Source organism: Pholcus phalangioides, unplaced genomic scaffold (genome assembly GCF_987345545.1).
Source record: "Pholcus phalangioides strain wild (caught in Gottingen) unplaced genomic scaffold, Ppha-v1.0 ptg000007l_1, whole genome shotgun sequence".
Taxonomy (NCBI): Eukaryota; Metazoa; Arthropoda; class Arachnida; order Araneae; family Pholcidae; genus Pholcus; species Pholcus phalangioides.
In genome coordinates this window covers 50720810-50747899 of record NW_028301600.1, presented here as the reverse complement: position 1 = coordinate 50747899, position 27090 = coordinate 50720810, and the positions used below count along the sequence as shown (strand labels likewise).

The 27090-nt window shown below is 37.0% G+C and overlaps 2 protein-coding genes across 2 annotated transcripts in view; one reads left to right on the top strand and one right to left on the bottom strand.

Annotated features, from left to right (window-relative positions):
- LOC149085448 (A-type potassium channel modulatory protein KCNIP1-like) overlaps window positions 1-27090 on the bottom strand; it is a 209016-nt gene that overhangs the window by 130625 nt on the left and 51301 nt on the right. Inside the window, exons 2-3 of the mRNA XM_089233463.1 lie at window positions 10789-10875; window positions 3555-3632 (exon numbers count right to left, since the gene is read on the bottom strand). Of these exons, the coding sequence (XP_089089589.1) occupies window positions 3555-3632; window positions 10789-10875 (165 nt within the window). The remainder of the gene's footprint in view (window positions 1-3554; window positions 3633-10788; window positions 10876-27090) is intronic.
- LOC149085449 (uncharacterized) lies at window positions 14956-16603 on the top strand. Its single transcript, XM_089233462.1, has one exon. It carries the CDS (start codon window positions 15162-15164, stop codon window positions 15828-15830), a length of 669 nt encoding a protein of 222 aa, XP_089089588.1. The 5' UTR covers window positions 14956-15161; the 3' UTR covers window positions 15831-16603.

The window sequence follows — 27090 nt, the reverse complement described above, 5'->3', positions numbered from 1 at the left end:
AAAAAACTCAAATGTCAAAACAAAACTTTCACATAATTTGCAGTATTTTTGACAACAGCAAAGAGTGCAATTATATGAAGTACACATTGCATGATTTTCAGATAAGTACGTATATGCAAATAAAAATCAATGTAATGTTTCAATGCGCAAGATCAAATAGATTCATAATTTAACTGATTGAGGAGCATAAGGCAAAAATCAAAAGAAACTCTCGATGTCACTGATGGAAAAAGATGTTGCTCCATGTGTCTTTTGAAAGGTACTAAGTTAGTAATATTATGGATATCAGGTGGTAAAGAGTTGCAAAATTTCCGGATGAGATAAGTAAAATGTTTCTTCAGAAGAGTTTTGTGATAAGTGGTAGAGAGTATATACTAATACGACAGATGTTTCAGGAAAGGAAAAACCATCTCTGCACTCACAGGGACTCGAACGCTGGTCTCTCGTTTGCCAGATAAGTGCTCTACCAATTAAGATATGAAGACAGAAAGGACTGGCCCTCCTTGGAGCGTAGGTATATGCTGAATGGCTCTGCGCAATGGACGATGGTAACATTCTGCTAATAGCACGAAGATGACGGTATATGACGAAAGACGTCACTATCCCCCTTGTTAATATGACAGATAAAATTGGTTAAGTCAGGAGATATCGATGTTTCAGGAAAGGAAAGTTCATTTCTTCCCTCTCGTTTGCTGGACGAGTGCTGTACCAACTAAAGCCGGGTTTTCCTAAGAGTAGAATTTCTGCGCCGTGTGCAGCGTGAAACGCTGATTGGTTAAAAACCGGAAATTCAGGTTTTTCTGACCAATCAGCGTTTTCACGCTGCACGCGCTGTAGGAACCTGCTCCTAGGAAAACCTGGCTTAAGGTATGAAGACATAATTTCCCCTCCTTGGAGCGTATGTATATGCCGTGTTTTCCGTATCTGTAGTATTAACAAGGGGGAGGGTGACGTCTTTCGTCATATACCGCCATCTGATGGCCATGATGTCATCTGCGAGCTATTAGCAGAATGTTGCCACCGTCCACTGCACGGAGCCATTCAGCATATACCTACGCTCCAAGGGGGGGCAAGCCTATCTGTCTTCATATCTTAGTTGGTAGAGCACTCGTCCGGGGTTCGAGTCCCCGTGAGGGCAGAGATGAATTTTCCTTTTTCCTGAAACATCGATATCTCCTCACTCAGCCAGTTTTCCGTATCTGTCGTATTATGATTCTTGTTGTGCAAAAATTGAATTGTTTATGAATTTTATTCGCGCAGAAATAAAACCTTATAAAGTATCATCGAACAACTGTTTCAAATTAATCAGACTAATGGCTCACTAGTAAACATTTGCCGTTGCAAATTCGACTCAGAGCACCAATAGCGATGTTTTTCCAACTGTCTCATGTATGTAAGATGAATAATCTCCTTGACTAAGCACGGAGAAAGCGATACGCTGTGCGCTATCTGACCATACCTTAAATCGGATCCACCTCAAAGGGTATTAAAGACTTAATACGCTTTGATCCACACTCACAGCTCTACGCAGCTTCAACCCACGGAAAAACCGATTTTTAGGTGTGGCTATGATGGTTTGCGGAAAATTCACCGCCAACAATTCACCGCCATGCAATTCACCCACAAACAATTCACCACCGGAAAATTCACCGACAACAGTTCGATGCGAGTCAGTAAGCGAAGGAGTGAGCGATTGAGTTACTGAGTCAGTGAGCGAGGGAGTGAGTGAGTGAATGAGTGAGCGACTACTGAGTCCATGAGCGAGTGAGTGAGGGAATGAGTGAGCTACTGAGGAGTGAGAAATTTTTCGAAAAAAGTGAAAAAAGCACCGTCATAACAAATCTGACAAAAATTGCCGCCCCTGTAAACATGCCACCCTAGGTGGCTAACTCGTCACCTTAAGCCTGGCGCCGGCCCTATGCAAATGGATTTTCATGGACCCGAAGAGCTTTTCGTGGCCTGCCGACGAAAAGTCATATATGATTACGGAAATGCTGAAAAACACTTTAATGAAAGAAATAATTTAAGAACTACTCTGAATGTGGTCCAAAAATTATTTATAGTATTCGTGAAAGATATAGTTTTAGAATTATAATGAAAAATCATATACAATAAAAAAAATTATTCTAAATTTAATGAAAACTCATACTTAATGGAAAAAGTAATTTCAGAATAAAAGAAATTCATCAATAATTTAAGGGCTTCTGTTTGACTCGCTGTGCCCAATGGGTCCACTCGTTAAGACACCACTTACATTAAGTCCTCGAGAATCTAGATATCGTCTTAAATCTTTTACCACACAGTTTTGACGCTCGCGGGCTTCTTTAGTTTCGTAAAATCCCGTAATGACTGAAAGGTTGAAGACACCTCATATAAAGTAAATAAAAATGAATACTATGTGAGGAACACACTGGTATTCATATCGTACGGGATAATTATTGGAAAGAGAGAAAAAACTGGTAAACTTTGATATCATTGGATTTATTCATATTCATTTGATTAATCAACTCGATCTTATTTCATACTGTAAACCGGAGTAACTTTAGTACAAGAACTGCACATTTTTGAATATGGTATTCGTACTGTGAGTGGTAAAACAACATGATTTCTGAGGGAAAATATAGCTACAACTCTCAGCTTGCTTACCGTGCCCGATCATTTAAAATTATTTATAGAATAAATAAGGAGAGACACATAATTCTGTTGTCCTAAAGTTACGCCGCATTCCGGGATAACTTTAGCACAAGCCTTTTCTTCTACTCTGAAAGCTATATCAGTACACTTGTCTGATTTTTACCCCAATATTACTAGCCTGTAAAAATTCTACAGAAGTTTTACAATGAAAAAATGGTCTTTTTCTTAAAGTTTGTTTCTTAAATTAATGAGAAAATCCCCACAGATCTTCCACCTCTCAAAGTTAATAATGCCTGCATTGATTATAGTTCATCTGTTAAATTTCTTGGAGTGCATTTCACACCTCACCTCAAATGAAATGAGCACATAAATCAGCTGAGAAAAACTGTCAGCCAGAAAATCGGAATAATCACTGAGATTTCTTTTCTTCTCCCATTTAAAATCAAGTTGCTACTTTAGAATACCATGATTCTCCCGTCTCTCTCTTACTGTTACCTGGTCTGAGGCAGGACCACTGATAACAGTATAAATAAACTTTGTGTTCTGCAGAGGAGATTTTTACACATAATTGCATATTAACCAAACCATCTCAATTGACCAATCCTTTTTCTCGTATAATATACTACCAGTCTCTCTTCTATACGATTATTTTATTTCCATTATCATGTTCAAAACAATTAAACTCCATGCCCACACAAGTAATGCCATTTATAACCCCAAGACTCGCTTCTCATCATTATAGCACTAGATCCCGTGCTCATCTGACACCGGCCCACGCCAGAACTAATATTTTCTACAATAATGTAAATTCTCTTGGACCCAGAACATTATTTTGTTCTTAAGTTACCCCAGTTTACGGTACGTATCACACAAATATGATGAATGTCTAACATTCCGTAAAAATATGAAATGTCACTCACCTATTGACGAAAAAAGAGAACCAAAACTGTTTTTCCTAGTTTTAGCTGAAGTTGTTACACTTCTAAAAACTTGGGTAACTGTTGAAAAAAAATACTAATTATAGATAAAGAAAAGATGTAATTTAAAATATGGTTTCATATAAATAACAGTATATTCTCTGTGCTAATATGCAGATGAACAAGAGAGGTATAAAAAAATATTCTTTCAAGAAAAATGATACCTCGGGCAAGAAATGTCTCGATTGACGAGTAGTCCAATTTACCAGCCAAAAATACTCGCAAAAAATGGTTCAACTTGAGCGTGAATATTCGCAAGATTTGCTACAAATATTCGAGTGAATTAAAAGTACGAGAAAAAGTTCGCCCGAGATAGGAAAGCTCAAGATTTTTAAACGGCAACCGCAATTGCTGGACTGTTCGGGTACTTGTCTTGCAAGCTAAATGTGACTTTTATTTTGCATAAACCACATTGTACTTGTGATGTAAAACGAATTACAGACATCTCCATTTTATATTAAGGCCGGGATTACACTATAAAACTTTGACAAAAGATGTTTTACAAAGCTTGAAAACACAACCAATAGGCGTATTGGTTACATTTGCTCAAATGTAACCGATACGCTGATTGGTTGCATTTTTCAAGTTTTATAAAAGAACTTTCATCAAACTTTCATAGTGTAATCCCAACTTAAAAAATATGAGCTTTTCATGATACGACTAACTTTCAGGAATGAATTAAACACTTTACTCGAGGTATCACTATGTAATATATTTCTGAAAATATAAGAAAGACAGAGAGTGAATATTACAGGGGAAAAAATCGAACTCTAACCATTCTAATTCATATTTTTTGCACCGACCTCTCAAAAACAGCTGAAAATATGACTTCCAAACATTAAAAATAAAAAACTTACAAATTTTGAAATTAAATATTTCGCTCAGTTTTTGTCGTACTGTGATGAAATTTGTTGTTTGTCATATTATTGCATGAACAAACTTTTTTATAGATATGCCCATTGCAGGATCCTGGGAAAATACTATTTATATGTGTAAAAAATAATAATTTATATGTGTAAAATGTCAGTATACCATAATATTTATGCATCATTTCATTACGGTTTGGGTAGGGACTTCCTGGACACGCTGTATACGTGCATAATTTACATTCTCACAATTATTCCATTCCCATAGCATTTCGCATGAACTCTCTCTATATATTTGGAATACATAGCTGAAACATACAGAAACGCATACACACATACTAACAATAAGGGTTGTGTGACCATACAAGAGCTTTAACACCAAAGTACAGTACACCAATGCAGAGTCCATATAATTTGCAGTTTATAACATACATTAAATCGAAAATACGAATGCGTACGCCTAGATCAATAACTGTCACTAGTCAGTATTACAAATAATTATCGCATATTTCATAACGTAATCCCACACCAGAAAATAATGTGTTATATTTTTCTCTTTACTTATCTTCCCAAATTATAATTATTCGTTTATTTTTCGAGAAATGCATTAAAAAAAATTGCAGTTCCAATAACTATCTTAGTTCCATCATGTATATTAACATGCAATGAATTACTCTTTTGAATACGATATTTAATACTTGAGACCAATTACGCGGCAAAAAAATGTGAAAAGCTCAAGAATAATTGCACCCAATTTATTGGGAGAGTAAATTCTTATCGTATGTATTAGTCTTCATTCGCTTCAACATATCGATTTTTGCGTAAATAATTTCAGTGAAATCTGAATAATTAGCCCACGCGCTGGTTTCGCAAAATTCCTTAATGATTTCTCGACATAATTATACGCATTGTATTCGTGATATTAATTTACATGTTTCGGAAAGTAATTGACGTTTTCTAATGAACTCGTCCGTTGAATATCGCTCTTTTATTCATGCGCTTATGTGAGTAGCATGCTTCTAATAATTTCTGACACATTCAAACGAACGTGTAACATACTTGAGGCGTTTATTGCATTTTGGGAAAGTGCAAGATAAAAGACGACTTTGTATTGAAAGTGAAGATATGGTATTTGTAAAAGGCGTTTTATCATCATTACTTGTGAATCATGATGTACCGAGTAGTTCCTTAATTATTACGGATGAATTCAAAGTGGATATCGTTGATTAAAATCATTTACAGATATAGTGAATTATCATAAATTTACATAAAGAATTGCATAGGAAAGTCCCTTTGAATTCGAATAATTCTCAAACGGAGAGATCTACCACACAATGTAACTTAGATAAACCTACATATGGACATAGACTTGGTGGAGGAGGTGCAGAGAAGAGCTACGTGGCCACACAAGGTTTGAGCTATGAAGAAAGACTTGATTTCTTGAATATATTTACATTGGAGGAAACAGATGACGTGGGGGGTATGATCGAAGTGTTTAAAATTTTCAACGGGTCGGATGAGATGGACCAAGGGTTATCGATGCACCGTCAATCAACTGCTTCGACAAGGGGATACCAGTATCGTTTAGTAAAGGGCAATTCCAGGTCGCGGTGTTTCAGGGAGTTGTGAGAGCGCGTTTTACCACTATATAAGTATTTAAAAATTCCTTTTTTAATGAATCATAGAATTGAACACTTGTTTTCCTTTTGTCTCTTTTGGCTGAGTCCTGCCTTTACTTCTTATCTTCGGCGAAAGCCTTTGAAAGTTCATTTACTGACTTGTATTTTTCACTTGGTGACTGCCGCCACATTATAAACATTTCTCTTCTGTCTCGTTCCCACTTTTGGATGAAATTCCAGAAGTAACGCGTGATCCCCATTGACCAATCAGAAAATAGCATCTCTGTCAGATCGCTCTAAATCTAAGTATATCACACACTTCTTGGCGGGAACTTTTATAGTAGGGAGATCCGGTCCTTTCCAGCCGGGCTGACCTGAATTGCTTGGAAATTCAATTAATAAATGTGATGAATTTTAGAATATAATTAGAATATAAGAATCTTCCTGCCACGGGGTGCTTCCAAGGGCAGGGGATGATGATGGGTGAGTGTTGTGCTTTTTTTTTTTGTATATTGAGTGGCTTTTGCTGAGGTTATCCTAGCTTTTATTATGATTTCTATTTGAGCTGCTTTTTAGTATGATCTTTTCCTTAATATGAACTTACTTTTTTGTTCTAATTGATTTCCTATACAACGACCGACATCACAGATTAAGCAATTAAAAATGATACGTTTATATTTTGTTTGTGTGAAGCTTAATTATTTTGAAGTTTAATAAATAATTAAAATTTAATTGCGGAACATCGTAATAATGTCGCCTCAGTATACTCAATCTGTATTGTTTATTTTCGTTTTTTCTAATTTGATTGTGTCGTGATCCGGCCTCACGACAGAGTTTTTCCGTAATAGGGCTGTTAGAAAATGGAATAGCTTCCCTCCGGGGTTCGTAAATTCTAACACAATTTTCACACGTTTAAAAAAGGACGATAAACATTGTGCGATAAATCGAGAAGTTATCTTTACTTAGATAAGACAACCATATTCCTTTTTATTGACAGTGTATTATACAGGGTGTCCTGTAAGTGGGAGCACGTTCTTCATCTCATCAACCGTCCGTCGTAGAGATATGATTTCAATTTAAAAAATACTCAACAGGCGTTCAATAATTACACTGTACCAGTTTTCAGAGTGAAAATGCAGTGTGTAACAAAATAAAAAAAAATCTTCATTTTCACACGAATCCCGTGTGCTCAAGACCCTAATTACTAAGTTGTTTTCCTGTCTCTCCTGATGGCAACAAAAGAAATTCCATGTTTCTAAGTGCAATATTCAGAGATATTCGAATTCGAAACACGGAGGAAATTTGGGTAATTACAGCGTTAAATGCGGGTAAAACGGGTTTTCCGCATTTAACGCTGTTCTTCCCCGAATTTCCTCCGTGTTTCGAATTCGAATATCTTTGTGAATATTGCACTTGGAACATGGAATTTCTTTTGTTGGCATCAGAAGATACAGGAAAACAACTTAGTAATTAGGGTCTTGAGCACACGGGATCTGTGTGAAAATGAAGATTTTTTTTATTTTGTTGCATACTGCATTTTCACTCTGAAAACTGGTACAGGGTAATTATTAAACGCCTGTTGAGAGTATTTTTTAAATTGAAATCACATACCTCTACGACGGACGGTTGATGAGATAAAGAACGTGCTCCCACTTACAGGACTCCCTGTATAGCAGCGGTTCTCAACCTTTTTTGACTCGGGGAGCCCTTTCTGGTATACAATTTCTGTGGGGGAGCCCCGCAGGCCTATTTTTCATTCATTCATCAAAGTTACTCGATTTAATATTATTATTATTCAAAAATACTTATAATTATTTTTTCCAAATTTACTATTTTCTTTGTACTTTTCTCGAGCTGCCGCGGAGCCCCTTGGGAGCCCTAAGGGCTCCGCGGAGCACCGGTTGAGAACCGCTGCTGTATAGTATTAATTATTATATGACATGGATGTCGCTCTCCACTTGTTAACGCAAGATATACAGAAAACTGGATGTTGTGAAGATATTTATTATTATTTGAGATGTTGATTTTTTTTAAGGAAGCAAAAAACTCATCTCGGGAAGGCTACCGAGAGCCGAACCCGGGTCGGCTCCCGGGTTTTCCTTCATTGGGGCGTATATATGCCGAACGGGACCGTGCAATGGACATACGATCAGCAAATAGCTCATGGACTATGCCACCAGATGGCTATATATATATATATGACATCATGATGTCGCTCCCCACTTGTTAAATGGTGGCTTGTCGTTCATGAGCTATTAGCCGATCGTATCAGTGTCCATTGCACGGTCCCGTTCGGCACATATACGCTCCAATCATCTATCTAATTTGGGTTCTCCGAAATCTCTGTCTCTTCTGTAGCTTAGTGGTGAGAGCACTCGTCCGGCAGAGATGAGTTTTTTTTCCTTCCTTTAAAAAATCAACATCTTAAATAATAATTATTATCTTCACAACATCCAGTTTTCTCTATATCTTGTTCTTATATATATATAATATATATAATAAGTTCTATATATCTTAATTATTAGTTTTTATTTCGTAATATGTGATTTTATATTGGGGTGCGGTATTTTGGTTATATTTGGAATCCATATTTTTAATGGGAACATTTTTTTCAGTCACCTCGTTGGGCACTTGCCTGTTGTGGCCTTTGTGTTTGTATTTGTACAGAAAAAACTACCAAGCCTTAGATACAACAAAAACGTTACACGTAAAATAATAATTTGGTGGGGGGATTTTTCAACTTGAGAATTTCTATTTGGCCCTCAATGCTTGACTTTTGTCACTTTTGCAACTGTCTCCGTATTTCTTCTGAGTTTGCAAATAGCGCACCCCAATTTGAAAATCAATATCGCATGCTATATTACATAAAATTCTTATTAATCTCCATTTCATGAAGAACCAGAATATGTAAATAAAGTAGGACAACATATCCACAGGACTTTTTTCGATGGGCTAGAAAAGACGACTGGCATGGCCAATTCTGGCTTGAAATTCCGTCAGGAATCGCGGTTGATTGCGTCAATGTTGAAGTAATAAGTGTCTATCCAATATAACCTATCGGTGAACAAAAAAACAGTCAAGACTACATCGTTACACCAATGTTCGTTCTACGCTGTGCAAGAAAAAAAATTCGCACTCACAAAATCTCCCACTGATGTACATATGATACACGTACTTGGTAACAAAGGACTCACAAAGGACTCCCTAACTTTGAAATATAACTTGGAAATAGTGATAGATCGAACAAGTGATATGTTTCTTGGGTAGGCTTGGAGAATTTCAAATATACTGTTTTGCAGAATAATATAAAATTTTAACTAATAGGTGGTGCCACAGTCATCTTGTTTTACAAATTTCTCTGTGCAGCTATTTGAATATGTCATTGTTCATAACACAAAAGTTCTCGCTGTATCAGCTTGAGCAGTCAGTCCATCTGTGAGGCATACGTATCTATTACAGGAAAGGGACTTTAAACTCCACTCTCTTCACTCTTGTCATGTCCAGAGGTGCAACATGAAGAAAACATTGAGGGGGCTGAAAGTTTTCATTCATCCCGTAAATACGGGACTCAAGCCCGTATGTAGGAGGGAGAAGGTAACGTTGCATTGCATATTCATTAATTATTGGGGGGGGGGGGCTTACCCTCCTCAGAAAATTTATTAGGGAGTCTGAAATAGTGTCACCCACCCCCCACCCAGGATTCTGGCACTTATGGTCATGCCCTTACTAGGCAAGGCAACCATTTCGAATACATCGCAAAGTGATTTGACCAACGTTTGCGAAGGACAATATCACTCAACTACTGTTTAGAGAACTGTCATGCCAGATATTAACCACAGTTGTAACTAATTTCACAAACCGACGTATTCGAAATTCCAAGCCTGCCTATTAAACACAAACTACTAGTTTCATTTTTCTATGTATCACGGTTTCCAAGCTATATCATATAAAAATTAGGGAGTCCTTTCTGAAACACCCTGAATGTTGGCATTCCCCTAATGTTGTCTTACAGAAGGGAGAAACAACAAGTCCGAGCAAATAGAAAAATAAAATTAGAGGGTTCCAGTTACATTTAAAACTTTAACACATGAAAAATCACAGATAGGTTACTCTTCTTTAGTTATTTTATTACTTAAAATTTACCGAGATAAATTTTTCTTTAAATGTTACGGGACGAATTATTTACGGTACAACAGAAAAAGGTGCAATTTCTAGGTCAAAAAGGTGCATTGATTTTTTTCTATTAGGGGCTGTATAAGAATTTTAATTTATATATTTTCCTCAAATTGTTATTTTTCGTGCTGCTGTTTGTTGTATCGGATTGGGCGTGGTCAAGTAACTGCACGGTTACCTAAGTTGCATAACTGTAGCTTTCTACGTTCCTTCTGTTACTAAATAAAATTCCTGTGCACCCTGCATGACATTTTTACTTTTTTCTGTTCTTTTGGTGAACAAAACAAGTGGAGATTACATTGAGAGTATTTAAACAAAATAATTTCTAGACTATAGGTTCTCAGAATCTTGTAAGTATTGTTTTCATTAATTTGAAAATTTAATTCAACAGGTTAGTTAATTTACCATTAAACAGAATATAAAAAATCAAGAATATGTAATTGAGTTCCCCAGTTACTGTAAGTGTCCGTTAAACATGATATCATCACAACTTTATACATGCAAACAGAGTATTCTTACTTCGGTTAGCCCAGTATCTCACGTTGCGTACCGCTGGTTCCTCTTCTTCTTCTTCTCTCTTACTCAAATCTTTTAAAGCAGCTTCGGCTATAAATTCAAAAAAAAAAATCGACTATGATATAATTCATAAAAGTCATATATATATATATATTTATTTATTTATTTAATCATCTGTATAATCTTAATTCATCACATGTATATTTAAGTTATACTTGAACTGGTCATATTAAGAGGTTTAAGCTAAATCCAATAGACTTATGTCAGCGAAACCTAGGATACAGTTATGCTATTTAGAGCACAAAAGATCATTTAAGGCAGTGGTTCCCAAAGTGTGGGTCACGACTCCCTAGGGGGGGTCGTGTCAGTGAACTAGGGGGTGCGAGAGATTGTCCAAATAATGCATTTTGTTTCATTTTTTATACGTAAATAAAAATGTGTCGAAACTAAAAATCCATCAACACAGCCTACACCATCTATAGAAGAAGGCCTCAGCGCGAAGCTCGTGACGTCAGTGAAGAAGGTCATCTCAAAGAATTTGGGGAATCTCGAACAAGCGACCCGGAACTGAAAGAAATTTTGAAGGGCAACAACACATTTCTACAGCTGGAACCGAAACCATGTCATCTAACAGATGGAGAATTATGGTGTGTCATTTCAACTGACTCACCCAGACCTTTCGTTCCAGACTCCCTATCGTAAGCTGATTTTTCACCTTCACAATCTATCGCATCCCGGACTCGCTGTAACGAAAAACCTCATTTGCTCCCGATATGTGTCGCCAAACATTAACAAAAACATCAAAGCTTGGGCCCACTGCTGCCAATCATGCCAGCGATCGAAAATTCAGAGTCATACGAAAGCTCCTCTGAGTACCTTAGCACTTCCCGACGCTCGTTTTTCACATGTTCACATTGATATTATAGGTCCTTATCCACCATCAAACTGGAACATCTACTGTCTCACCATGATAGACAGATTCACAAGATAGCCCAAAGGGACACCGATACCGTACATACGCGCCGAAACCATCTGCAAATAATTCTTCGATTCTTGTATCAGTCGGTTTGGTTATCCCTCAACAGTGACCGCAGATCGTGCCACTCAATTGAATCTCATCTCCTCCAGCAGCTCACAACACTTCTGGGAACAGATCAAATACGAACCACTGTATAGAATCCGATTGCTAATCGTCTGGTCGAGCGATTTCATCGCACCCTAAAAAGTGTCATCATTGCTCACGATAACATCAAATGCACAGAATCACTTCCCATAGTCCTCCTGGGTCTACGATCCACTTTCAAGGATGATCTTCAAGCTACCTGTGCCGAACTGGTGTGTAGAACTACTCTGCGGGGTCGCCATCTGACTTGCTGTCTGACGAGGTGTCCAAATCTGCGCCAGATGCTGCTACCTATGCATCAAAGCTGTCTTCGCTCAAGAGAAACTTATCACCTGTTTTTCCATTTCATAAGAATACTCTCAAGATTTATATTCATCCTTCCTTAAAATCTTGTTCTCATGTGTTCTTACGCGTAGACAAAGTTCGACCTGCATTAAGTGCACCCTACACTGGACTTTATCCTGTAGTGCAAAGAAACGAAGTTTTTATAATCAAAGTGAATGATAAATCCATCTCAGTCTCTATTGACAGAATCAAACCTGCTTTCACAATAGACGACAGAGAACCACCTGCAGTGTCCGAACTACCAAATAGTATTGGTTCTAAAGAGGGCGCTAATAGTCCAGAGTCCGCCAGAGCAACAACTCGTTATGGATGAAGAGTTCATTTTCCAGAACGAGATTTGTTTCTTATTTATGATTGCACATGTCTTTACACTTATTTCCACTCTCGCATTGTGTCTTTACATCCTTGCATATGTGTTTATTGACATTATTGTTCGCATCCGTGCAAATGTGTTTATATCGTCTACGTTAATATTTTTCATTCATTCGTTCTCTTTGCAAAATATTGAATTCCAACCTCTTGCACATATTTATGTGCATATGTACATGTACTTATTATTTCATTCATGGGCGGAGATACGGGGGGGGGGCGTGGGGGCATTGTCCCCCCCCCCAGAGTCAAACGTGGAGTCGACTGATCTAATGTATATATGTATAGATGAATTGACATCATTATCATCGTGCCCCCCCCCCAGCAATAATGACCTTGCCCCCCCAGACTTCCATGTCAATCTCCGCCTATGATTTCATTGCTAAATTTTTGTATCATCCATATGAATCTCAACCTTGTACTTCCTGCATTAGTGTTCGCTCGCTTACTGGAGTTGGTCTGTGACGTCACCGCCGACACGTGCGGTAAGAAGGAAGCCACTATCCCAGAGCGACCGTCAGAGCGATAATTGATATTGTACGTGCTCGAAGCGCCATCAATTGATCATTAGAGTCATGGGTGTAAGCAGGATTTTCTCGGGGGGAGGAGTTTAAATTTTTTTCCTTTCTGAAGGATGGGGTTTTCCCTACAAAATAACACTGTAATCTCGGCTCAAAGGGGGGGAGGTTAGAACCCCCCGTACACCAATGATTACAGTTTTATCACTCAGCTCATTTCTTGTTCTGTCTAAAATATAGCGTGTAAATAAAGTCTGTCCCTTCGTGTGAAATAAAATATGTGTCTTTCTTAGATTGAAAGTCCACGCGACCGCCCACATGGCACAAATGTTTGTATAAGGATGTATTTTGTTGTTTAGGTGCATTAACGGTGTTTAAAAATTATATTTTGTTATGTATATTCAGGGAGAGAGAAATAGTTTTCTTAAAACCATAGGCTGACTCATCCATCCTAAGGCACCTAGACACTAGAGAGACGGGCAGACTCATCATCTTCCATATTGGAGCGACAAAATAAGTTTTCTGTTCAAAGTGACATCTAATCGTTAAAAAATAGCAGGATAAAGAACAGCGATTGACTATAGCGATTATACTGACATCACACTTCACTCACAGATGGCGGAATAGTCAGCTTAGATATCGGCCAACTCAACACAAGCCAGCTAGAGATCACGTGACTTCATCCGTCCGACCTATGGAATATATTCCTTACGATTATAATAAATAACAGCAATATTTATATTCCTTACGAATATATATTCCCTATGTTCATCCCCAACGCGTCAGCCGGAATGTGTCACGTGACCAAATACATGGAATCGCCCATGCCTGAGGTGCGGGCGAATATATTCACATGATGTCTAGCTTCGTTGGCCTTGAATTGAGTAGGCCGTGGCTTGGGATTACAAGGAGCCCTTGTAATCCCAAGCCAGATGTAATCCTAGGGCTTACTTATCCGTCTGACCGAAGTGCGACTTCAGTACTATCGCTATAGCCAACAACTGTTCCCTACCTTGTTCTTTTTACAACGAATAGAGTTCACTTGAAGCGGCAAACCAGTCTTTTGTCAAAAGATGAAGGATGACGAGTTCACTCTTCTTTTTAGGCACCCGATGCCAGGTAGCTAAAAGCCCTGTATAAATGGACTGAAGGTCAAATTCGATCACGTGACGTGCTGGTGTGAAAAAAGAAAGTGTCTCGCTGCAGTGTTGTGCAGGTTAAGCATTGTCAGAACGCGCATGCGCGTGATTGGCGCGTTCTTTTCTGGCGACTGTTGGTTGGCGCCAACATATTGCCTGGTGACGTTTAATATAATGGGTATACTTAATTCTACAAAGGTTTGGTATCTACAATTAGTACAGTGGTCAAAGCGTGAGATTCACATAGCGAAAATTGTGGGTTTGAGTCCCACAATCACGGTTGAGGCTTTCCTCATTCCCATCTTCGTATTTTAATGTGTGTGGAAGAGATTTTAAATTTATTTTTTATTTCAATAAAATTTACTTTTTTTTAACCATTGCACAGGTTGAATGGGATTCATTTACATCACCAATCGCCAGATGCATTCCGGTTGTGGTGAAAACAGAGTCAATATTTTCAGGTTCGGGGGTAGGGCCCCTCTATCGGCCCGAGGAGCGAAGCGACGTGCGATCACAACGAAGGGGCCGAGTCCGAACGAAGTTCGGCCTATAGGTGTACTTACTAATAAAGTAGTCGAAAATAGCGAGCGTTTGGCGGTAAGTTGCCAAGCGTTACAGCCGAAGACACTCACGCATGCGCGTTCTGACAATGCTCAACACTGCAGCGAGACACTCGTTGATCGTTGAAAAAATGTTTTTTTTATCTTGATCCTCAACTACTAACGCAGGTGGCGATGTATCTTTTTCATTTTTTGTGAAATCTCGGAGTGTGATTTCAAGTCCGCCAGTCATTGTATTTTCAGTAGCTATATAGCCGATTCTGCCTGATTTTTACAATCTGAAGTGTATTTTGAAGAAGCTGAACGTTTTCTAGGTTCCAGCATGGCTTTTATTTTGACACTTATGCTCTTATACTTACCGTTTCGTGTAGATTCTGCAACGCTCGCGGCTGCAGGCTATTATGCCTCCCATCCGATTTTCAGAAATGCTCTTTTAGCTTCGGGGCTTGGCCATAAATTCCGCAGTCAGGCTGATGTTCTCTATCAACTTAGTGGGTTTCGCGGAGTGAGTGACCAAGGAATAGGTCGTCGACAAGCAAATAGTGTGTATCACGATATTGTTGAAGTTGATGCTGATGAACTTGCACGCCGCTATGGTCTTATTCCTCCCTCTTCACAAGTTCGCGTCAAGAGAGATCACCCATCGCATGAAGAAAAACAGCAGATGGAGAAATTATTTGCTGTCGCACAAAGCATGGATCGGAAGTTCTGCGTATCCAGAGTCGTTTGCGAAATAGGTGCCAATCCCAAGAAGTTCGGACGACCGGGAGTTCGAATCCATCATTATATCAGCAACATGCCACCAGTTCCATGGAACAGTGCTACATATCCATATACAGAAGCGTTCGCGACCGGGATGAAAGGAGGCTTAAGTTCTTGTTTCGAGAATTATGGTTCGTGCTCTTATGACTTGCAGAAACTAGTGAAAAGACTACAAACTTCAGGTATACCTATGAAAATTTTTTCGACGCCAAAGAAAGATCAGGTATGATCAGAAGAACAGAACTGCTCAATTTGTGTATAATTTATATTTTGCTAATCATTTGTTTGATTTTTGAAATGAAATGAAAGATTTTAACTTCTTTGCTCATTCAAGGCTTCAGTATTTTTCACGGAAAATTTCACCCCAACGGTGGACCCTAAAACCAACCAACACCGTTGGATTACGGAACATATTTTATAAATGTTTACATGTGGATCGAAGCAATTGCTATAGCAAAAATATTTGAGGCAATATCAGTAATTGCATATGTAACATCATGGGGATTTTCTTGCTGACTATTGGAACATAAATCTAGATGTCATTTGAATACAGATAATTTTTTGCAATCGGAGGATCTGCAGTCTTATCGAAAACTCTAAATTGCTAAGTTTTTTTTATAAAAAGCAGAAAATGCTATAAATGTTGAATTACTTTCGTATAAAAAATGAGCAATTATAATTTATATAATGTTTGTATAATGTTTGGTAATTTCCTAATGGGTAGGAACAAAAAATGTCAAAACATGGTTAGATTTTAACACTCGTTTTAAAATTCTATCTGCTTCCAAGTGTGCTGATTTAATTGGTTTTTAGAATACAGCTATATATATAGGAGATTTGGAATCGAGCGTAAAAGATTTATCCATATTGAAATTCGCAAAATTATATTTGATTTGGAATTTAATCGTGTAATTGGTTTTGTCAGTTCTATCGAATAAACTCTAGTTTTGTACAGTTTTAATTCCTGAGCGGGAAACATTAGGTAGTCTTGTGATCATTTTTGCGTTTATGTGCATTCGTTAATACTTTGAACAATAACAAAAATTTATTCATAAAACCAATGCTTTAAAAAATAGCGTAGAATGAGTTTCGAATGAATTTTACCTGGTTTTACTCCATGCATATCTGACAATATGTATATCGATGAAATTTGAACTCTGAATCGAGTTTTCAGCCAGAAGGTATTGCAATAAATGCTTTTATACACAAAAAGAACAGATACGTGAATCCTGTAAAATTGAACAAACAATCTATCACGTAGCATTTTTACTCTTAATTTTTGTTTTATAAATTTTAATTTAAATCTTGCTTTCAAATTTAAATGTGAAGCATAGTTGTAAAATTTTTTTGGTTAAAATCAATACGAAGTTTTTTCTGTTGTACTCAACGGACTCCGTTTTATAAATTGGATGATCCGGAACTGAATAGGTAGTGCACGTATTTTTTAAAGGTGCAAAATACCTCTATACAGTAAATGCTAGCGGCAATCGATTCCTGCACAATGCAAGAACATCTCACCTGAACAAAACCGTCGTTTCTGCGCACGTTTGAGAATTTTGTGACAAATTGGTTCATCTTCTGAAGCAATACGTGTTTGCGTTTTTGAATCAATCATCTATAATACATTTCCTTTCAAAAATAGGTTTTAAGATTTCATTCAATATATTCAGTTTAACTTACAACTACGTACACATAGAAATGCAATCGCCGATATATGTAACTTTAATTTCCGGTATAAGTTGTAGGGTTTACTGGTTAAACGTGTCATGTAGGTATAATTTTTATGAAGTTTATAAAAACGTTCGATTGAACTTGTGCTTTGATTTGAAAGTTTATGCAGTAAGCCCTTACAAGATCTACATCCAATTCAAATGTAATCGGATATTCCTTCGATCTGATAACTAAGTGGTCGTTTATGAAGAGGTATTACAAAAAATCGATCAACTCGGAAAACGGCATATAAATCTCAATCTCGATACATAGCCTGAATGATCTGAGATACTTGAAAAATCCGTGGTTAACATTCGTTTGTTATTTAGATGTTTTGAATCCATCGTTAAAATAAATGATGTATTACGATAATACCCTGAGAATATAGATTAGATCATCAGCTGCTCAAGTACGTAGCAAGTAAATTTATACTGATCTTTTCACTATTGAAAAAAATGGTATTCATAGACAAAGGTTTAATTTGGGAATTTCGATCAGAGTATATTTTCTTATATTGCTGAAAAACGCTAAGAATTTGTTTGTTAGAATTTTTAATAAGAGAAAGTGACATTAATATAAAATACAACTAAAATTCATTTTTCTAGTCATAATTGAATCTGAATGTTCAACAATGGCATAACTTGTAATTTTCTTTGGTCATTAGTTGTAATTTTAAAAAAAAACGAAAGTCCGATGACTGAATAGCTTGTGTAAGTTAATTATTAGGCCTATAGATATTATCTCTCGATGAGTTAACACAAAAATACCCCGTGGAAAGAAAAATTTATTTCAGGAATATATAAAGGTTATTGATGTCAAAAGTACATGAAACAAAATATTTCAAAGCTTTTATGCATTTCTAATTCATGTGAGAATAAAAATCTCGTGAATGGGCGAAGCGTATACGTTTCCGAGTGAATCCATTTTTTTAACTACAGCATAGAAATCAATTTTTGATAAGTTTTTCTCTGCTAGAGCTTCCAGAAATATGGACGAATATTCAAATATATCACTAATAAACCATTAAATATTTTCACGTGAACGAATTTTCTTTGTGATTTGGATGTTTTCTTTCCCTCGAGAATCAAAACATTTCCTAAGAATAAAAGCAGAAAAATATTTAAACATTCTGAATATTTTGTTTTGTTCCGATCGATGAAAGACAACGCAACATGCGATTTCGTTTTCTCTTCGAAGTTTCGATTTATAACAAAAGATGTGCTTATAGGCTTATGTGTGAGTTTCATCAATCACATTGTATCGGATCATGTTAATGAGCATGTTTGAGTGAATCTGTAAATTTATTGAAAACCTTTTTATTATATTGAAATTATATTTAACGTCCGAAATTTTTTCTTAACAAAAATTACCTCAGAGTTTTGAAATTTATGTAGTTTGCTGTTAAAAAAAACTTAATGTGGTAATATAGCAGCGCGTTTACACACCGTAGTAATATACACCGAATGAGAAATCGGAAAAGCAAAACTTTTGTGGGAAGCATCGGTATAAAATAAAAGTGACTCGTCGTCACATTGATTGAATCCTGTGTGAGAGCTGGGTTTTTTTTATATATTTCTTTTCATGTTTGGTGTTGGTGCTATTCTCGTTTCGCGTGATTCGCAACGAAGATTGAAGGCGAACGTGTCACGAATTTTTTGGTTGCTACAACAGACAATTTTTCAGACGAGAAGACCAGTGATGAAACGGAAGACAAAACAGAATGAGTTGAAGTGACCTATGTGGGTATCTGGTCAATACATGTAAATTCGAATATCTTTTTGATACCGTAAAACCTCGAAGTTACGTGATGGGTGGGAATGACGATAACTTGTAAGTCCGGGTGTAGTTTACATACAAATACTGGTTGGTTAGTGTTTTCCCAAAATATTTTGTCAGGAAAATGGAAAATTTTTGGAGGGAAAATGATTTTTTACCCTCCACAGAGCTCACGGGTTGGATCTCGGACCCATCTTTGAACATATTTTTAATAGAATATTTGAATTGAACAAGTACGAGTCCAAATTTTGATATATATATATTTTTTTTATGACCGGTTCGATAAAAATATTCTGGGTAAATGAGAAACCGCACCAAACTGAAAGGGCAATTCAGGCCTACGACAATCCAAAATCTCTCAGGAATGTAGGTGCGCAAACGCCATCTGGAGACCCTATAGGGAGTTGTTACGTTACACACTTTTAAAAGCATTCCCGAACTCAGCAAGCATGAAGTCGCAATTCTGACAACACATAAATACATTAGCGGCCACACATACTCAGAACATGCATTCAGCTATGTACTAATTAGAAATACCACAGAGGAATGTACGAGGTGCATGTACGCAGTCCATGCGGAATGTGTGTTCTGAGTGTGTGGGCCGTGACGTATTTATTTTGTCAGAATTGCGACTTCATGTTTGCTGAGTTGGGGGATGCTTTAAATGTATTTTACGCAACAAATACATATCCCTGTAGCGGCTCTGGATGGCATTTGCGCACCTATGTAATTTGAAGTGTCACCGTATGCCCCAATTTTCCTTTCAGTTTGGCGATGCTTTTCTAAATCACCCGGTAGATCTAAACCAGACATCTTCAACCCGTTGCTCGCGAGCTCCACGGTGTTCCCCCGAAGTACCCAGAGTTCGATTCTCGTGTCCGATTTCGTGTTTGCAAGCACTTGATCAATGTTCCAATTAAACGTCTTGGAAGAAATTGCATTAAAGGATTGAAATTGTCATTTCATATGCATTCGTATGTTAAAGGGTGTTCTTTTGATGATGGGTACAGCACAGTGCTCGCGACTGGCAAAAGGTTGAAGACTTCTGATCTAAACATTGAGCTTTTAAGAGCCGTACTCTACTAGCCTCCCTTCATTGGTAGCCTAAAATAAGTTAAAAATTAGTTAAAGTAAGTTGGCTTACTTTCAAAGTCAATAGATTGTAGTATACACAATTTTGAAACTTAAAAACTCTCTTAATTATCTCGAGAATTTCGGACTAGTACTGTTGTTCTCACTAATTCATTTATATATAAAGCTTTTATATATAATATCGATGATCATATTCTCTGTTCTCTATCATTAACGGCCGTATTCACCGATACGGTTTAAACTACAATAGCAGGTTAAAGGATTAGAGATCGACACAGGTTGGTTAAAATCCTCAATTTAACTAATCAGTTTGGATCTCAACTCCTTTCACTTACGATTGTAGTTAAAACTGTCGGTGAATACGACCGTGAGAATAACCACCTGTCATTTAATGAGAAATACATAAGCATGGGTCTCACATAGAGACCGAACCTTTGCACTCGAGGGTATAAATTCCTGACTCACATCCCAGCCCTTGATTTCAAATGATTCTAAGGCTTAAATTAATTGTCATAATCTACAAGTTTACATCTTCAAACTGCTTCCCCGGTTTCTACTTTAGACACCTTAAAAATCGGCTCAGATTGAGTGTATATGGTAATCTGAGTGAATATGGGCAATATATTTTTCCCCGGAACACACGATTAAAATATTGTTTCCATCTCAGCTATAATCCTGTAACGCTCATGAGTTGTGCTAAATTCAAGAACCATGAATTTTTCACAGATAACCGCGTAAATCGAGGTTTGACCTTTTAATAGCTCCCTAACAGTCACAGACCAACCTCAGGTTATTGAATTCTGAATTTAAAACTTGTCTGGGCACGATTTGTCACTTTTTTTTTTAAATTTAAAGTTTATGTATATAGTGTGAGTGTGTAACTAGAGTAACCTATTTAAGTAGGAGTTACTTGACCCGGCGAATGTGATTCGCCGTACGGGGGAACCTATTTGAGTATGATATCGTTGTTACTGTTTTTTACCGCCTTAACCCTTCGCGGTCCAGAGGTTTTTTTCGATATTTCATTAGTGCTGTATAGTTTGCACACGTACTAGTGGCTCTAACAATCACGACTGCAGGAAGCTCTTAGATATTAAATTTTGTTTAATAGAGCTCTATAATAATCTATTATGCTTATAAACTCTCCAAAAAACACAATCTAACATCTAGGGGGGTCTTTGTATAGTCATAAAGGGACATAATAACAATGAATTTTTTAGGTTTTTTTTTCTTCAATTCCACCTCGACATGGGACCGCATAGGTCTAGCTCTTATGCCCGAGTGTAAACAGGGCAACTTTAAAATTTATAATAAAATCCCTTGTGGCTAGAGTAAAATCTACGCGACATTTTCTACTCTGGTAAGCATTAAGGTTTTCTAACCCTTTCAGTACCACATTATGAAAAAATGAAATAATTATGTATATTTTTTGGTAGGTCGCCTTAATTCTGTCCTTAGAAATAAAAAAAATATATTTTTTATAAAAATTAGTTTGCATACAGCGAATTAATTGGCGTGGTACTTTGAAGTACCGTCAGCACTCTACAATAAAAATACAAATTCAAACATGTTGAATAAATATTCCTGCAATTGTATGACTCATTTCGCCACGAAGAACACCTGTTTTTTTTTCATTACCATTTGTAAGGAGACACTTCATGGTGGGGGCAGGGGCGTAGCCAGAAATTTCGTCCGGGGGGGACCAAAGTGATAGAACAATATATTTGGCCATCTTCTTCCGGTCATTTTCTCACATTTAGGGGGGGGGGATACTACAAAAGTGTAATACGGTAAACACTTTAATGGGGGTGGAACATCTAAAATTGAATTTTATCAATTAATCTGTTAATTATAATTTTTTGGTCGCAAATAAATCCAACGGTGGTACTAAGAACTTGGAAAATATATCAAGAGTGGTATAATCTGGTGGTACGCTATGTATATAGATTAATTACAGACGATCTTGCTTATAACGTTTTTACTTAGAACGTTTTCTCGCTTGCTACGACTAATTTTCATGGCCAGCTTTAATTCTCATCAAGATTTCCCGCCTCCACGTTTTTTCATGACGGTTTTTTAAGGGAAAAAAAGTTATATAAGCGGGATTCCCACACACACACACTGTACATTCTGCAGCTTGTTTGGTACTATGAGGTTGACCAGAACACAGTCAGCTCTTGTATATTTCTATATTAATATTACTTTTAATTAAATTTCGTAAACAAAGGGGTTTTAGTTGTCAATAGCCCTAGCAGTTATTATTAAGACATTCTGCATGTCACGCATATGTTTCAGGTTTAATTTGCTAGAAATTATGGGAAAGGGATTTTGCTTGTAAACTTGGACGCAAGTTGCAAAGGAATTGTTCATTGACCCTAAAATGGTGTCACGGTTGAGTCAGCTCATAAGGCTTTCAATGTGTGAAGGAACCCCGGCCAAAGAGACTATTCAAAGTATAAAACGGAAAAGGACGACTGCTATTTAAATTTATTAACGAGGAGGCACAGGTCGTATACTGTCAGACAACTGTCTCCACAGCTAACACAAATGTATCAAGGCAAAGCATGCAATCGGAGCTTGGTTGATGAACATGTAGTTTATCTCCTTTCACTGAACATTTCTCCTGAACTCGTCGTTCATAGGGAGAAAATGACTAGGAGCTTGGTCTCTTAACTGATGATCAACATTTAGCTCGAAAAGTTATTAACAATCACCAATTTATCTGCGTGAAGCAGACAAACCAGTAACACAATTCACACAGTATCGCCCATCAAATCGTTGGGAACGAGATTCCGTTGGAGATTATATGTTGGTCCCTTACACGTGTTGCAGAAAATTAATTTAAATGCTCTTCGTAATGAAATTCTGCACCTTTGTCAGACATCCACTTGGAGTTGTTGATCCGTACTTCTCGTTGATGGATGAAAACGAAGTTCGCATAGGGCTGCATTTGTCGATGATTTCGTTCAGTTTAGGAATACTCGCCAAATGAAGTAGTTGACTAGATCTCCAAATTTATTAAGCTATTCCAATATTCCATAGAGGTAGCTATCGTAATTCTTTGAAAGACCGAACTAGCTGAACAGTGGTCAGCCTCCCCAAAAAATGTACAAATCAAAGATTTTTTGTCTGATTGCATACACGATTGGCATACCAAGTAATACGCTTGCTTATACGCACTATATTCTCGTATTTTTACGATCCTCCTTTCTTTCATCAATGTAAATTCTACTATAGAATATGTACTTCTAGTTTATATATATATATCTTCGGGAAAAAAATTTATTTTGAGTTTTTCTTTGTATATTTTTGCTTTGAATTTTCAATTTCAGTATTTGTTATGAAAAAAAATGTATCATATATCGTACTACTATATATATTTTTTTTCACTTACATAAATTAGTGTTTTTTTTGTGATACAATATTGTGATTCGCAAGTATTCTCAAGAGATCTGTAAATCTATCAAGGCAATTCGAAAAATATTTTTTCAAGTATTTAAATTTTCTGAAAGTGAAAATGGAGTGAAAACGGTTTGATAACTTTACGTTGGGCTTTTTCTAGAGCTACTCCGGAAAACTGTTTTTTTAGACATCCAATATTTCTAAAACATCGAGTAATTCTTCAGTGTATATACAAATGTTAATTCAACAGATTGTCGATAGTGCTGAATTCTTAAAATGACCAGTTGACTAGTATTTTATGGGACAGAATTACTTTTTTTCTTATTTGGCTGTCTTCATTAGTGAAAATTCTCGAATTTAAACTATTTCAGTGCTAATAATGTATCAATAAAACGTTCCATTGGTACGAAATTTATAGTTCATTCTCTTTGAAATTTCTGGTCTCGAGAAGGAAACAAAATAAATAATTTGTATGCTTTCTCATTGAAATTTCAAATTACCATATAAGACATTAGACAATTTCTCCGTAAAGACATCTATTCGACAAACAAACGGCCGTAGATATTTTTGACACAGCTAATTCTTTCAAGCAGAAGACTATGTGACTAGATAAGACTACTTTACATTAAAATATATATTTTTTTATCATTATTTGAACTATAACTTCCAACCGCAGAGAGACTTCCTGATTAATCAGCAATATTCATTTTTTCTGATAACGGAAAAAAAATGATATTTTCAACACGTTACCACTTTGCTTAAGAGGAAATTGTGTCACTGTTTTATGTGCAGTCCAATCATATTAATGTGACCACCAGCTTATGTCCATAAAAGCGGTTTTTGTGCAGCCGGGGCCGCAGCAAGATACTGGAATGTTACTAAATTTATATAGAGCATACTGCAGTCTATTTTATAGCTGCTGGAAAATACGAGAGAAAACATGAGATGGTCGGTGTTGGTTCGAATCTGGATAATTGGGGACTAAAAAATACTTGAAAATCTTGATAATGCTGACGAAATAGGACATGAGCTTGGACAGGCTTTATTAACCTCAGTCGTGAAAAAACTTTCAACACTTTACAACAGATGGCTCCCCAATTCGCATCCAAAGACCACTCGGACGCAGCAAATACAAAGGCGAACTCTTCGGACGACCAGACGTAAACATCACTCTTCATTCGTGTGAGTTCTGACCACGAGGTCCTGATGACGGCTCTCCATTGAAGAGCCGAAACGCGTCGACCATTCGACCAGTGTAATTTATTTGTCTTAAAAACGTGGCAATTTTTGTATAAATTAAAACCAGGCAAAGTTACTCATTTTTTTGTGATAATAATAAACATTTATTGATATACATGATCTGTGTAAAGAATCAATTCGTAATCATAACGTTGAAAGTGACTTCCTAAAAGCATCGGTGAACACGGTCACACACACACAGTAATATTTTTTCAGACAATAATAACTGCTTTTACTAGCTTGTGTTCTCTGAACGATGGTTACAGAGTCTGTTTCTCAGAGTTTTCCACGGATATGACTACATTGAAGAAGACAACTCTATGCCATTCAGAAGAGTAGCAATGTCGATACCGCCTTGCAAATTGAAGTCGTTTTGTACCGAAGCAACTTTGTTACCATGTCTACAGTGATTATCCATCTGCTTCGGAGCACCATACACAGTGGCGGTTCACCCAGCACCTCCTAGAGATACAAGGCCTCTGCACGGGTTGCCAAGTTCATCTGTAGCGTCATTAAGACTACCTAGCAAGTTTGCCACATTTTGAATCACGGCATCCTATTTAGTTTCTTCTTATTTTGGCGTAGAATCTTCCTGGTTGACTCACAGATACTGCATGGTGATTGGATATGGGGCATAGAAATCGTCAATTCTGAGCCCGATCATTTCTTTTCCGCACAACCATGATACTGGCACGAGTAGGGAATTTTTTACCCTGAATATTCTGAGGGGAAATGGACAAGTGCCGAGGGAGCGTGTACACCGATACCGATAATAATTTTTTGCACATCGTTTCCAAACATACAGAACATGAGGGAACAGATTCTGCAGATATTGAGGTTGCTCGTACAATAAAAACTTTAAAACGAAGAGCTGTCGATAATCAAGAACTTTCAAGTCAGATTCGCACTGTTGCTCTTCAAAAGTTATCGGTGGCCGCACGTGCTTGCATTCAAAATAAACCTGCAACAGACAAGATCATACAACGGGCACGTCGAGTTACAAGTTCAGTACCAGTGCAGCCAACCGATCGCGCTCCCATCGTGATACCAGATGATTATCAAAACTAGGAGCATCTACCAGGGAACTTCGAAAAATTCGTGATTGTGCTGATTCCGGTGAAGGCGACCGAAATCGAATTTTTTTTTTTAATCTTTATGCTATAACTATGTAATGTGTACTGATCATTGTGATATATATATCATGTAATATTTTATTTTACTCATATTTTATTATTTTGTTCATTAGAGTAAGCATTAAATAAATAAAACAATTAATTACAGCTACATTTTAGTATTCGTAAATTTATCATCAAAGGACAATTAACGATTGTAATGATCCAGCCGATTTTCTTTCGCCCAAACGGCATGCGTGCAAGTGTCTCGCGTCCAAATAACCGCTTCCAGACGTCATGTACCCATTAAAAATGGTCTTATGTATTCAGTTGTTTAAGATGCCATGAATGACTTCCCACCCGTTGTTTTCTTACGACCACTATTTAAATTTGAATCATGTATATACATGTCTAAAATTATTGTCCGAAATAGAATTGGTGCTGTGAAGAAATCGGTGCGAGTTTTACCAGCACCTCCTAGAGACAGAAGGCCTCCGCAGACTGCTTGTGACGTCAGTAAGTAGTCCATTTTCCCTCAGAATATCTAGGGAAAAAAAATTCCCAGCTCGTTCCAGCATCATCGTTGTGAAGAAAAGAAATGATCGGGCTTGGCAATTTCTGTGCCCCCACATCCAATCACTATGCGGTATTTGTGAGCCAATCAGGAAGACTCTACCCCAAAATAAGAAGAAACGAAATAGGATGCTGTGTTTCAAAATGTGGCAAACTTGCTAGGTAGTCTGAATGGCGTTTATGGCAAACAGTGCAGAGGCCTTCTATCTCTAGGAGGTGCTGGCTGTATCATCATCACCTAACATGAATACGTATTTTGCACCTTGTTATGATACAAGACAACCAGCTTCACATTCAAACTCTTGACGTATCCACAATAATGAAGCATAGTTGGGGATTTTTATTAACCTGATTATAAAATCGTGATTCAAAATTCATTTCACGCATAGAAATAGGAGGTCGGACCAGAACAAGATGCAGATTTCCCTTATGAAAATAACAAGAAGCAGATAATTTGTTTAAGAATGATTGTGGGAGTTAATGAGAAAAAAAAAAGAAACAGGCATTCACACACATTGAGTATATTTTCGTAACGTTCGGAAAAATCAGTTATACGAGATTGTTTCTCTGCTGGCTCAATAATTT